Source organism: Mesoplodon bidens, assembly GCF_964165515.1.
Source record: "Mesoplodon bidens genome assembly, chromosome: 13".
NCBI lineage: Eukaryota > Metazoa > Chordata > Mammalia > Artiodactyla > Ziphiidae > Mesoplodon > Mesoplodon bidens.
The window spans coordinates 40,571,215-40,583,716 of NC_138169.1; the positions used below are offsets into that span (position 1 = coordinate 40,571,215).

Genomic DNA, 12,502 nt, shown 5'->3' on the forward strand with positions numbered 1-12,502 from the left:
AAGATAGTAAATATTTTCATCTTTGTAGGCAAAGTTGTGAGTACTCAAATCTGCTGTTGTAACATGAAAAGAATCATAGACAGTATGTATAATAAATGAATGAGCTTGGCTGTGTTCCAGTAAAACTTTGTTTACTAAAACAGGGATGGATCTGGCCCTGAGGCCATAGTTTATAGATCCTGGGATTATATCAGCATCTCTGAGTGTGGGATTCCACAGCTAGGCAATGATATTTTACCAGGAGATTCCAGTGTGCAGCCCCAATTGAGAACTACTGGTTTAGAAAATCCATAGGCTCAATTCCAGACACTTGAACCAAAGGGGATGTGAAGCAAAAGGACAGAACAATTTTGCAGATCAGAATGTTTTTAGATTTTTTGTTATATTTCATGACTGGATATTATTTGGATTTTCTGGGTCCAAGTGATCATTTATAACCACTTAACATTTATTGTTAGGAAGTCAGTGTTTAGTAGACACATCTTCAAGGGCTCTTTTTGAAAATGACAGGATACACAAAACATTCACTCTAGAGGGACACTGGCCTCTGGGCATGGGAACAGTTTTATTCCTCCAAGTTCAATCAAAGAGCGGTGACAAGCAAAATCAACAGCTGCAGGAAAACTCCTGGTGCTTACCTTAGGAGATTGATACAGTCTTGGGATGATTTTGTAAAGCAGCCCATTTGGCCTGAAGACATGGCTGCCCAGAGGTTTCTTGACAAATACCATGAAAAGGTTTTGATTCCCCCATCACTTTGTAAGGAGCTACTTGCCATTGCCGAAGTGTTGCGTCAGTGTGATCGGGGCCGGGGCATGTGCTAATGATGAGAACTCTGAGAGATGGGGCGACCGCCACTAGAGCATGCCTTCCTGCTGCCTGTCCCCAGGCTGGGCATTTCACCTGCCTGGCAGGGTGGGGCATTCATTGTTGGCATGGAGACAAACCAGATACAGCTTAGAGATGAACAGGTGAATTCTGATATCTCGGTTTGGCAGCTCTGTGCCAATAAAATAAAATTCAAGGAATGGTGTTTACCCAAGAGAATTGTCATCTTGAATATTTAGCATATTCTTCATTCATTAAACTCCTATTAAGTGCCTCCTCTATACTAGGCATGACCAAGGCAGCTGCCTCTCATGGTCCCTGCTCCCTGGAAGACCCCAGGCCTGTGGGAGACACACAGACAAGCAGTTAGAACAGCAGGAGTTGATGCTATGACAGGGCAAGAACACGGAGCCATGGGGGCAAACACAAGGGGCATCTTTACAGCTCCTTACAAAGGGAGAGAGGGAAGGCAGGAAGGCAGGTGGGAAGGAGAGAAGGAAGGACGGAAGGAACAGTGGAAGGAGGAGGGAAGGAAAGGAGGAAGGGAAAAGGCAGAGGTTCTAGAAGGGCTTCCTGGGACCAGGAGGAGGGGGCATTGAGGATGTGGCAGATCTGTATATATATGGTGACGATTTTACAGCAAGTGACAGGAAAGCACCTTGAGGAAGAGACACCTTTTTCTAGTTTGCCTAGAGGTGCTGCATGGGCTCTGGCAGCCTGAAGATTTTGAAGGGTCTGCTGTGTCACACATGTCGAGGACTTTGGATTGTGTACTGAAGGCATTGGGTCACCGTTGAGGGGTTAATCTGGAAACTGATATGCAAAGATTGGCCTTCTAGAAGGATCACTCCTGACACCAGGGTGGAGAGTGGGTTGGAAGAAGACAGGAAGCAGACAGCCTTGTCAGGAGGCTCTTGAAATAATCCAGGCAAACGAGGATGAGGTCCTGGAGGAAGGCTCTGGAAGTCTGGAAGGAGAGGAGGATTGCGGGCGCTTTCCTGAGATATAAGCACTACGGCCTGGTGAGGAGGCGTGGGAGGTGAGGGTGGGGGAGAAGTGAGGGACCTCAACGGTTTCTGGCTCCTGCACCGTGTAGGAGTATTTGCCAGATAAGTTAAGTGTCAGGTGAACGTGGTAACCACTACACTATGGAAACCATGCCTAAGTTATAAAGTGAATTTCAGAAACGGAAATTTAGAAATGCATAGGCACTAGATGCTTCCTTTCTGTTTACAAGTGGTTGTAAACCCGGATTCCTTGGACTTCAATGCCATTGTAAAGTTCAAGTTTCTTACTGAATTCCAATGCCTGGTCTAATGCCAAGACTGTAATTGACAGTAAACCTTTGCATTTCCCTGCGGTGTTCTCAGCCTGTGGGGCCCTGGCATTGGGACCTTGTATGGCAGCTGTGATGGACAGCTGCTGTGATGGACAGTCAGGGCGGTGCTCATGCCAGCCTGGGTTCCAAGGCTTCTCTTGTGATGAACATGCCCTTGGACACATCCAGTGCCCTTCTTGTCAAGTTAGGTGACTGTTGAAGTATAAACAAGTTAGAGATTATGCAAAGACTGTAAAGTTGCTCTGATTTACCCTCATCTTTTTTTTCTTAATTATTGTAAAAAAGTAATTCCACAACTTTGTTACTAACCTTTTACCTGAAAAAGGGCAAAGGGAAGGAGTGGGATTTAGCTAACTTTTCAGATTATCTATTATTCTAACCCTTGTAGAAAACCTTTCTGAAATGCATGAGACTTCCCTTCCATGAGAAGTAGGGGGAACCCAGTCAAATCTTTGAGTCTTTCAGGATCTTCCTCAAGGGACCATGTTGCAGGTTTAGATGCTAGTGTTCTTGGTTTTTAAAAAATCTTTATTAAGTATAATTGCTTTACAATGTTGTGTTTGTTTCTGCTGTACAACAAAGTGAGTCAGCTATATGCCTACATATATCCCCATATCCCATCCCTCTTGAGTCTCCCTCTCACCCTCTGTATCCCACCCCTCTAGGTGGACACAAAGCACCAAGCTGATCTCCCTGTGCTACACAGCTGCTTCCCACTGATGCTAGTGTTCTTGATAGAAATGTAGATGTTTTAACTATGAGAATGGTTTGAATACATACACTAATCTGGAATATACCTTGAACACAGCTTTTAAAATCAGTTATCAGCTTGTATTCTTGGCATCATAGAAAGGGCATGGGCTTTAGAATCAGACAGACCTGGGTTCAGAGCCCTACTTAGTTCCTCTGGCTGTGTGACCTTGGGCAACTTAATTAACCTTTCTAGCAACCTAAATGTCCATCGACACGTGAATGGAGAAAGAAGATGTGGCACATATATACAATGGAATATTACTCAGGCATAAAAATAAATGAAATTGAGTTATTCGTAGTGAGGTGGATGGACCTAGAGTCTGTCATACAGAGTGAAGTAAGTCAGAAAGAGAAAGACAAATACTGTATGCTAACACACATATATGGAATCTAAAAAAAAAAAAACGTGGTACTGATGAACCTAGTGGCAGGGCAGGAATAAAGATGTAGCCATAGAGAATGGACTTGAGGACACAGGGTGGGAGGAGGAAGCTGGGGCGAAATGAGAGTAGCGTGGACATATACACACGACCGAATGTAAAACAGATAGTGGGAAGCAGCCGCATAGCACAGGGAGATCAGCTCGGTGCTTTGCGATGACCGAGAGGGGTGGGATAGGGAGGGTGGGAGGGAGGCTCATGAGGGAGGGGATATGCGGACATATGTATACATATGGCTGATTCACTTTGTTGTACAGCAGAAACTAACACAGCATTGTGAAGCACTTATACTCCAATAAAGATCTATTTAAAAAAAATCTTTCTGAGCATCTTTTTCCTCAACTATAAAATGCTTACCTATCTTGCAGGGCTTTTGCTTGACTTCATTATTTAATCCATCCATAATAAAGTCAAGCAAGAGCCCTGTCTTCTTGGGAAATATTTATTGATTGAGACATACTGTACATGGCAGTGGGAGTCCTGAGGTGAACTCTCCCTAAGTTTTCAGTTTGATAGGTGTTTCCTTCTTCTATTGCTATGTAATAAATCACCCCAAAATTTAGTGACTTAAAACAATAACGGTTATTTCTCTCAGTCCTGTGGCTTGGCTGGGCAGTCTTTCTGCCGGACTTGCTGGAGGATCTGCTGGGGCTCGGTGTCTCTCTCCATGTGGCCTTTTATCCTCGATGAGGTCAGATAGGGTACCTCCCTGGTGGTCTCAGGGTTCCCAGAGGGTGAGAATGGAAACCACAAAGCCTGTTGTGACCTGGGCTCTGAAATCCCACAACAGCACTTTCCTCTCATTCCACTGGTCAAAGTCAGTCATGAGGCCAATAAGTGATTTCAATAATTAAAGTGTGAAAGACAAACACAGCTAAATAGAGAGTGGGAGAGGGAAGGGGGAGCTGCTGGTACAGACTGGGTGGGGAAGGCCTTCCTGACCGAGACCTGAAGGTTGAGAGGGAACCAGGGGAGGGGTGTTACCTGCCGGCCAGAACAGAGGTGCTGAGGTAGGACTGGAAGCAGCCTGCCTGCTGGGAAGGGCTCATGCCTGGAGGATTGAGACAAGCCGAGTGAGGTCCCCCAAAGCCACATCTGGCACTTATTAGGGCTAAATGTATGTTCATCTCTTTGCTTCTGAAAAATGGAAGTAGGAATATGTTTAATTCAAGATTGTCATTCGATGGGAATCTATGAAGTTGAAGTTTTACTAAACAAGGCTCAGTTTGGGGAAAAAAAATTGTTCCCACGGGGGTAGATGCTAGAAGATTGTAGGTACTTTGCAAACCAGTGCCTGCCCTGGATGTTTCTGAATGGTATCTCTGATCTTGCCAGGAGAGATGTTTTACTCCCCTTAAGATGCAGTCTTCTGGGTTAGGAATGTATGTAAACCACAGATTACTCAGAATCTGTGGGTGAGGGGTGGAGGATGGAGACCCCTCTGAAAACCTCTTCCCTTCGCAGGCTGTGACTGTAACCCGGCAGGAGTGCTCCCCGAGATATGTGATGCCCACGGGCGGTGTCTGTGCCGCCCCAGGGTGGGGGGCCCTCGGTGCGATGCCTGCCGCTGGGGTTTCTACTCCTTCCCTGTTTGCCAAGGTAAGTGGGCCACACGTTCGTAGTGATCATCAGTCCCCCGAGGTAAGTTTCCCCCTGAGGAGATGCAGAGGCTCCTTTGGGCAGAGCTGTGTGGCCTATTGTTTAATAAATGAGCCCCTGGTCTATATATGTATGTTACACGTGACTGTCCTCAGGGCCAGGCCATGTCACCTCCCCTCCTTTGCCTTTTCAGCCTTACTCTTCCTCCTCCCAGGTGGTCAAGCCCATGGGCTCTGGAGTCAGCACCTGGGTACAAATCCAGGCTCTGGGCAGGAAGTGGTACCTGGATCGTGTTGAGGAAACTGCCAAGGAGACAAGGGCAGGGAGCAGGGTGTTCCGGCAGAGGGAACGGCACACACAAAGCCACAGACTTGGTTGGCCTCTTAGTCCCCCATCCTAGTAAGAGTCACTGAAGGCGCTGGAGGGGAAGGGGAGGAGTCTGGCCCAGTCCCTAGAGCATGATGGGCCATGATGGGTGTGCGGTACATGTTGGGCGACCGGCAAATGAATGAATGAATTTGCCCCCCTTCTCCTTCTCCGCCTCCTTCCCATTGCCTGCCATTGTTCTCCTCGGTGGCTAATGTCGTAGGGAAAACGAGGGGAGAGAAGAAGGGAAGGTGATCAGTCAAGGCTCAGGGCCGGAACTAAACCCAGCAGGGACTTGCTGTGGGTTATTAGGTGCTGACCGACTCAGTTAGCCTCCAGGCTGGGCTTCCAAGGAGGCTCCTGGTGTCAAGCCTAGACTCCTGCCATGCAGCTCAGGGACAGGGGGACTGCGGTCTTTCTGCCTCCACGGCCATCCAAGGCCCCCAGGAAGCCAGCCAGGGCACAGCAGCAGAAATGCTCAGCCTTTCTAATCTTATTCAAGTAGTTATTTGCAAAACCCGATTGGCACCCAGAGCCCAGCTCCAGGAGAATCTGGGAAGTGCTGTTTCTAGCTTCCAGCTTCTGAGCACAGGAGGAGGGTAGCATCGGTACGGAGGCATGGCACCCATGAGGGCGCCACCACGCTAAGGAGCTGGGAGAGTGGGGCAGGAGCAGGAAGGTCCCTCCCCGACGCAGGAGACAAAGTGGCAAAGAACAAGGTTCACAGTAGCTATCAACCTGGGCAAGTTCTTACCCCCGCTGTTCCTCAGTTTCCTGGTAATAGTGCCCGCCCTGTGACATGTCGTGTGGGTTACGTGTGTACTGATGTGTAAAATTCTCAGAGTCCGGGAAGCACTCACCTGTACGGTAGCTGCCGTTCCTTTAACCCTCCTTTCTCTGCCTTCCCTCTACATCATTTTAAGAGCGTGTAGCCTCAATCCTGGTTGATCTCCCTGTCTGCATAGGTGCCTGTGTGCCGTATCTTTTTCCTCCTGATCCCCTGACACGTCCTGGACCTCTGTCCTCTGCCCCACTTCCCAGCCTTTGCCTCTTGGGCCACAGAAGCTCTCGGCAGTCCCTGCCCAGAGATTTAGGTCACCTGGCAGGTGGAAGGGTAAGGAAAGGAAGGGGTATCTTTTGTTGCCCTGCCTTGACTTCAACCAGAGAAGTTCAGTATTAGAATTTGGAATGCCCAGCACATTTCCTGTGGAAACCTCAGTACAGGTGATGCTTATGTTAGAGGTTTTTTTTTTCCCTTTTGCGGTACGCAGGCCTCTCACTGCTGTGGCCTCTCCCATTGCGGAGCACAGGCTCCGGACGCGCAGGCTCAGCGGCCATGGCTCACGGGCCCAGCCGCTCCGCGGCCTGTGGGATCTTCCCGGACCGGGGCACAAACCCGTGTCCCCTGCATCGGCAGGCGGACTCTCAACCACTGCGCCACTAGGGAAGCCCCTATGTTGGAGTTTTATGAATCATTCTAGAGGCAGATTCAGTGCTGAGCTGGCGCTATGGCCTGGTGTGGTCACCTTGTCCTTGTACATATATTGTTTCTGTTGAAAGATGTCCCAAATAATGAAGTTTTGGAGCACGAGTTGGGGGTGCTTACATTTCTGTTTCAAGCTGGAGGCACTGAATCTCTCATTGACCAAATGAAGAAGAACTATCAGGAGGGAGACGGGATGGAGGCCTTCCACTTCAGGGTCCACTAGGGGCCAAGTCTAGAGGGACCTCTGTGGGGAGCAGGCAAGGTTAAGAGTAGTGAAGACGAGGTCTGTCGGACAAAAGCAGAAGGAGAAGGTTCAGGTCAGCCTCCTTCCTGGTGGGGTGTAGAGGTGTGCCCTAAAGTTTGTTCTTCCAGGTTTGAACCATTAGGCTCTGGAAGCGTTTTGGATGCTCCTACATTCTGTCAGCGATGGTCTCCCTTCTCTAGTGCTTGCTTTTTCTAACAGCTTTTGTGATCTTTAAAATTTTTTCCTCGGGGGCAGCGTTGAAGCCAGTGGCTGAAGCCCAGACATGCTGAAATCTGAATCTGGTCCAGCATCAAGGTCTGACCCAGTGTTTTGTGATCTTTCTTAGATGAAGTTGATTGCTTGGCCCATGGAGTTTTAGAATCAAACCAGTGTGGCCCCAAATGCTACATCAGATGGTCTGGTATATTCTAGCCAAAAAATGTTTGTGTGGCTTTGTTCTATATTGCTTTAAAAATTTAAAAAGTCTTCTTAAAAAGCAGTCTAAAACCCTTCTCATTTGCGCTTGCCAACTGCAGTCCAGCGTTTATGTTTTGCATTAACTTAATTTACTCCAGACTTTAAGCACAAGGCCATCTCCTTCTCAGTTTGTTTGTTTGTTTTTTTTTTTTTTGGTGGTACGCGGGCCTCTCACTGTTGTGGCCTCTCCCGTTGTGGAGCACAGGCTCCCGGACGCGCAGGCTCAGAGGCCATGGCTCACGGGCCCAGCCGCTGTGCGGCATGTAGGATCTTCCCGGACTGGGGCACGAACCCGTGTCCCCTGCATCGGCAGGCGGACTCTCAACCACTGCGCCACCAGGGAAGCCCTCAGTTTATTTTTGACTCACTCAGGTGCCCTGCAGTTTTCTTTCTTGTAGCTGAAAGTCAAATCGTAGATGTGAGGCCACATAGAGAATTGTCTCTGTGTATTTCAGTTTTACGTTTGTGTTGACGTCTGACTCAGCTCTTTATGTGCAACCACAAAACACACCACGACTCTCTGGGAACTTGGTCCTTTGGGGGTTTGCTGTTCCTTTTCCTCCTCTCCGTCCTGTCCATCGTCATTCCTGCCTTCCTGTCCTTCATCTTTCACTTCCTCTTCTTTCCTTCCTCCTCCCCCCTTTTTCTTCTGGTGCAGTTTGCTAAGTCGCAACTAGTCAGCACGTAGAACAGAGGCCAGGAGGGTGGGAGTGTGGAGACAGCGGTCCTCCCATGACTTGGCACTGAAGGCACTCAAAGTGCAGCTGTCCCCAAACCGCAGTGGCCCAGGGCCCGAACTGTCCCCATTGGAGTTTGCTCTAGTCCTTGGGTTGTAGTTGCAGACTTTTCCTTAAAAAAGTCCTGGCAACATATGTTGCCAGTGCAAGATTAACCTCCTTCTGCGTGTCAGCATATTCTCATGAATCCGACAAACTGGCCCCAGGAAGAGGCCAAATGCACCGGCAGATGGCAGAAGGCACCGCAGGGGAACGTTTCTGACCTGAGATGCTCCCGGGAGAGCCCTCCCGGCCTTTCCAAGGGGGAAAACAAAATCCATAGGCCTGGGCCAAGTTCTGTGCAATTTTGCTTTGAACTGGCCCTTTGCTTTGTAATTCAAGGTGTATCTAGGAGAACATTGAGGTGATTGCAAGAAGCCTTGGGATTTTCTGTAGCTCTGATCTGCTCTCAGCCCAGTTAGCCAGAGAAGTGGAGGGTGCTAGGTATCGTGGAACTGAAACGTTGGTTTTGCGGCTCTGAGTCAAGAGCGCCAAAGAAGGCACCAGCCTGCTTTTCCAACAGAGGGAAAAGCTCTACAGTCACGCGCGGCGAGAGCACCCCTGAAACAGTAAGGGGTTCTGTGTCCCTTTTGCCATTTCTGTGTTGTCTCGTACTGTCGTCTCACTCTCTGAGCTTATTCCCGGCAGGGGAAGAAGCTGGCCTCCCTCAGAGCAGTGCCTCTCACAGCAGCGCTGCAAGAGTCAAGGAGAGAACGCACATCAGGAGAACTACAGGGCTGGACGTGGAAGAGCATTTCAATAGCTCTTATCCCTTAACAGACACCTGTTAGGCATGTACTAGGGACCAGGACTGTGCTTGATGCTGGAAGATGTGGGGGGAGCACAGCAGACAAGCTCCCTGATTCCCTGGACCTTTATTATCTTTTTTTTTTCCTTTAATACTCTTTGAGAATAAAAGTGTCTTAAAGCAAAAGCACAGTGAGGAGCAGACGAGAAGAAAATACTCCAGAAACTCCGAAGGATCTGGCTCAGAACAAAGAGCAGAATTAAAACATTCACAAAGACGTGCAGTATTTCCAAGAGTGAGAAAAGGCTGCCAATGTTGGGGTTCGGGTTTGGGATCTGGCAACTTTCGCTGATAGTTGGATTGAAATGCGAACTGTGATGCCAGATTGAGGAATTCAGGACTTAAAATAATGTACCTGCGTTTAAGGCTGCATCTTTGTTTTCACTTCTGGGGTGTAACTGCGTCTCCTGAGGCTGCCTGGACAACCCCTTTGGCCCTGGGAGTCAGGGTCGGTGTCACCCACGTGATGCTGGCTGGAGCTGCCACCTCTGTGCTCCAGGATCCTGCTGCTGCTACCCTGACTGCCTGCACGAGTGGGTCCTCTCTGCCTTCACTTTCCTTAAAGGAAGAATAGCAGAAAGAACCTGTGTTAGGGTTCTCCAGAGGAACAGAACCCACAGGATATGTGTCTGTATATATAGATAGATGTGGGGACAGATAGATAGATTTATTTTAAGGACTCAGCTCCCAGATTGTGGGGGCTGACAAGGCTAAAGTCTGCAGGGCAGCAGGCTGGAGACTAGGAAGGAGCTGATGCCCCAGCTGGAGCCCACAGGCCTTCTGGAGGCGGAATTTCTTCTTCCTCTGGGACCTCCCGCTTTTCTCGTTAATGTCTGCAACTGATGGGATGAGGCCCACCCACTTCGTGGAGAGTAACCTGCTTTACTCAAGGTCAGCTGATTTAAATGTTTGTCACGTCTAACAAAACGCCTTTACAGCACCATCTAGACTGGTGGTGTGCAAACATCTGAGCCCTATAGCCTAGCTGACATGAAAACATTAACCATCACAAAGCCCAAGAACGTTTCCTCAGTAATCTGACCCTGGGGAGGGACTTGATCTCTGCAGACAGGCCTGCGGGGAACATGGGGCCATGAAGGAATGCTGACCTAGACGGCAGAAGAGCTGAGTCCTTGTCCTGCTGCCTGCCAAGAGCTGGTTGAGTGGCACTCGGCCCGTTTCTTCCTCTGTCTTATGTTTAGTTTCTCGGCACCATGTCAGTCATGCTCTAGCCCCTCTCCTGGAGTTCTAGCTCGATGTGGTCAGGGAATGTGTGTTTCTCATATTTGCCTCCACCCTGACACCTGGTCATGGGGCCGTAGAACACAATAGGGCTTCAATCAAGGTCTGCTGGATGGATACATGTAAAATAGGAGGGTGGAAGGATGGTAAACGCTCCTAGGCCTGCCACTTCCTAACTGGGCCTCTCAGAACAAGTCACATAGCCCGTTGAAGTCCCAGGTAACTTGTAAATGAGAAAACGAGCCAAATTCCCTTCCAGCAGTGAGTTTATTTGGTGATTCTAGTGACAACTCGGGTAAACGCTACCACTGTTATTATCACAGAAAAGCGCTATCAGGGTAACTCACCGCTTACGGGCCTGGGCCAAGTGCTGTCAAAGAGAATGAAAATGGCATGGTCTCGTCCCTGTGGGAGCTCTGTGCTTCAAGGCTTAACGACGTGGGCCTTTACAGATCCTAAGGATGCCTGTAAAGAAATCACTGGAACTGGCACTTTATCTCATCTTTTCTTTCCCAAGGCCTCAGCAAGTGTGGAAATTTTGAAACCTCGCAAACAAGGTCGTGTGTGTGTGTATATATATATAGTTAAGTGGGGGTTTTTTTGTTTTGTTTTGTTTTGTTTTACTGCATACACCGAATATAAATTTGGAAGTCAGGAACACTAATCCACTGGTTCCCATTAATGCATCATGGGATGGTGTACAGAGCACATCCCGAGCACTGGGGGACTCGGATGGTCACGTTAGTAATGTTAGCAGGAGTGAATGCTCCCTGAGCAAGCGCTGCGCACGCCGCCCTTCTTGTCTGTGGCTGCTGATTCTCTAGTGACCTCATGGGGTGGGTACTGTCATCAGCTCGTTTCTAGAAGAGGAACCTGAGGCTTGGAGAGGCTAAGCAACGTGCCCGTGATCACACAGCTGTTCAGTGGCAGAGCTGTTACTTGAATCTGGATGCGTCTGCCCCGGAGACTGAAGCCCTTTGCTACAGGCTCATTCGGTGACCTTGGACAGACATGTCACTGAACTTCTGAACTTCACTATGTAACCCTGGAATTCAACGAGATAACCTCTCCAGTCCCTTCCAGTTCTTAAGGTGTGAAACCCTCCAGCTCAGGAAATAGTGGGCCGTTTCCACCGCTCTCCTCTTCCCCAGAAGCTGGTCCTCGCAGAGTGAGTGCTGAGTGAAGCTGAGTAACTGCCACCTTGTGGGAGGTTAGCTGCAGGGACCGGTAGGAACCTGACCCAGTAGGAAGGAGCAGAGAGGGGAATGTCCAGAATCTCTTCTCTCCATCCACGCGTGTTTAGTCACCTGCTTGAGGGGGAAGAAGGGAACCTGGGATGCTTTTCCTGTCCATTCCCAACCCTGCCTGCATCACTTTTTTCGTGATTATTCAGTTACACCTCACCTTGAGAAACTAAGTATGAGGAGAGGGGAAAAAGGAGGGGATCAGTGTAGGCCAATCTGGGCTGGAATGGTTTGCATTTGATCCCCAGTGGGATGTAGAATTAATGTGGCCTCTCCATTGACTCACATCCCCAGTCAGCTGTTCCCTGCGTCTTCCTCTGATGAGCACCGTTACTGAGTGCAAGAAGCATCCCCCAAATCCTCATCCACAACCAGCCAGTCTTGGTCAGTACGAAATTAACAACAGAAAAAAAACAGCATTTATTGATTGCTCAGTATGAGACAGGCATTGGACCCAGCTCTTTCAAGTATTATCTTTATCTAATCCTGGCAACAATCTTGTCAAGTAGATGCTAATATTATTCCCATTTAAGAAAGGGGAAACTGAGGCTTAGAGCAATTGAGCGACTTGTTTCAAGTTCCATGTCTGATAAGAGGTGGAGCTGGAACTTGCATTTGGGTCTTTCTGGCCCCGCCTCCATACTCTTATCCGGGTCCTGTGCCCCCCTGCCCTGGGTCTTACTGAGGTCTTTTCATCCAGCCTGCCAGTGTTCAGCCCTTGGCTCCTCCCAGACGCTGTGCAGCCCAGTGACTGGACAGTGCGAGTGTCAGCTGGGGATCACAGGACAATGGTGTGACAGGCGTCTCCCAGACGCCTCTGATTTCCCCCACTGCCAAGGTAGGGAAGACATCAGAATGCCGGAGGGCGGGTTCCTCTCTAAAGTATGTGCGGGCAGCATC

General features: G+C 49.0%; 1 protein-coding gene across 4 annotated transcripts in view; it reads left to right on the forward strand.

Annotated features, from left to right (window-relative positions):
- Nucleotides 1–12,502, forward strand: part of LAMA3 (laminin subunit alpha 3) — a 252,215-nt gene that overhangs the window by 95,257 nt on the left and 144,456 nt on the right. For 2 of the 4 annotated variants that reach the window (XM_081251700.1, XM_081251701.1), the window contains exon 12: nucleotides 4,825–4,959. In XM_081251700.1, the coding sequence (XP_081107826.1) occupies nucleotides 4,825–4,959 (135 nt within the window). Of the gene's footprint in view, nucleotides 1–4,824; nucleotides 4,960–9,107; nucleotides 12,441–12,502 lie in introns of those variants that run through there. The other 2 variants (XM_081251703.1, XM_081251702.1) reach the window with 2 other exon arrangements.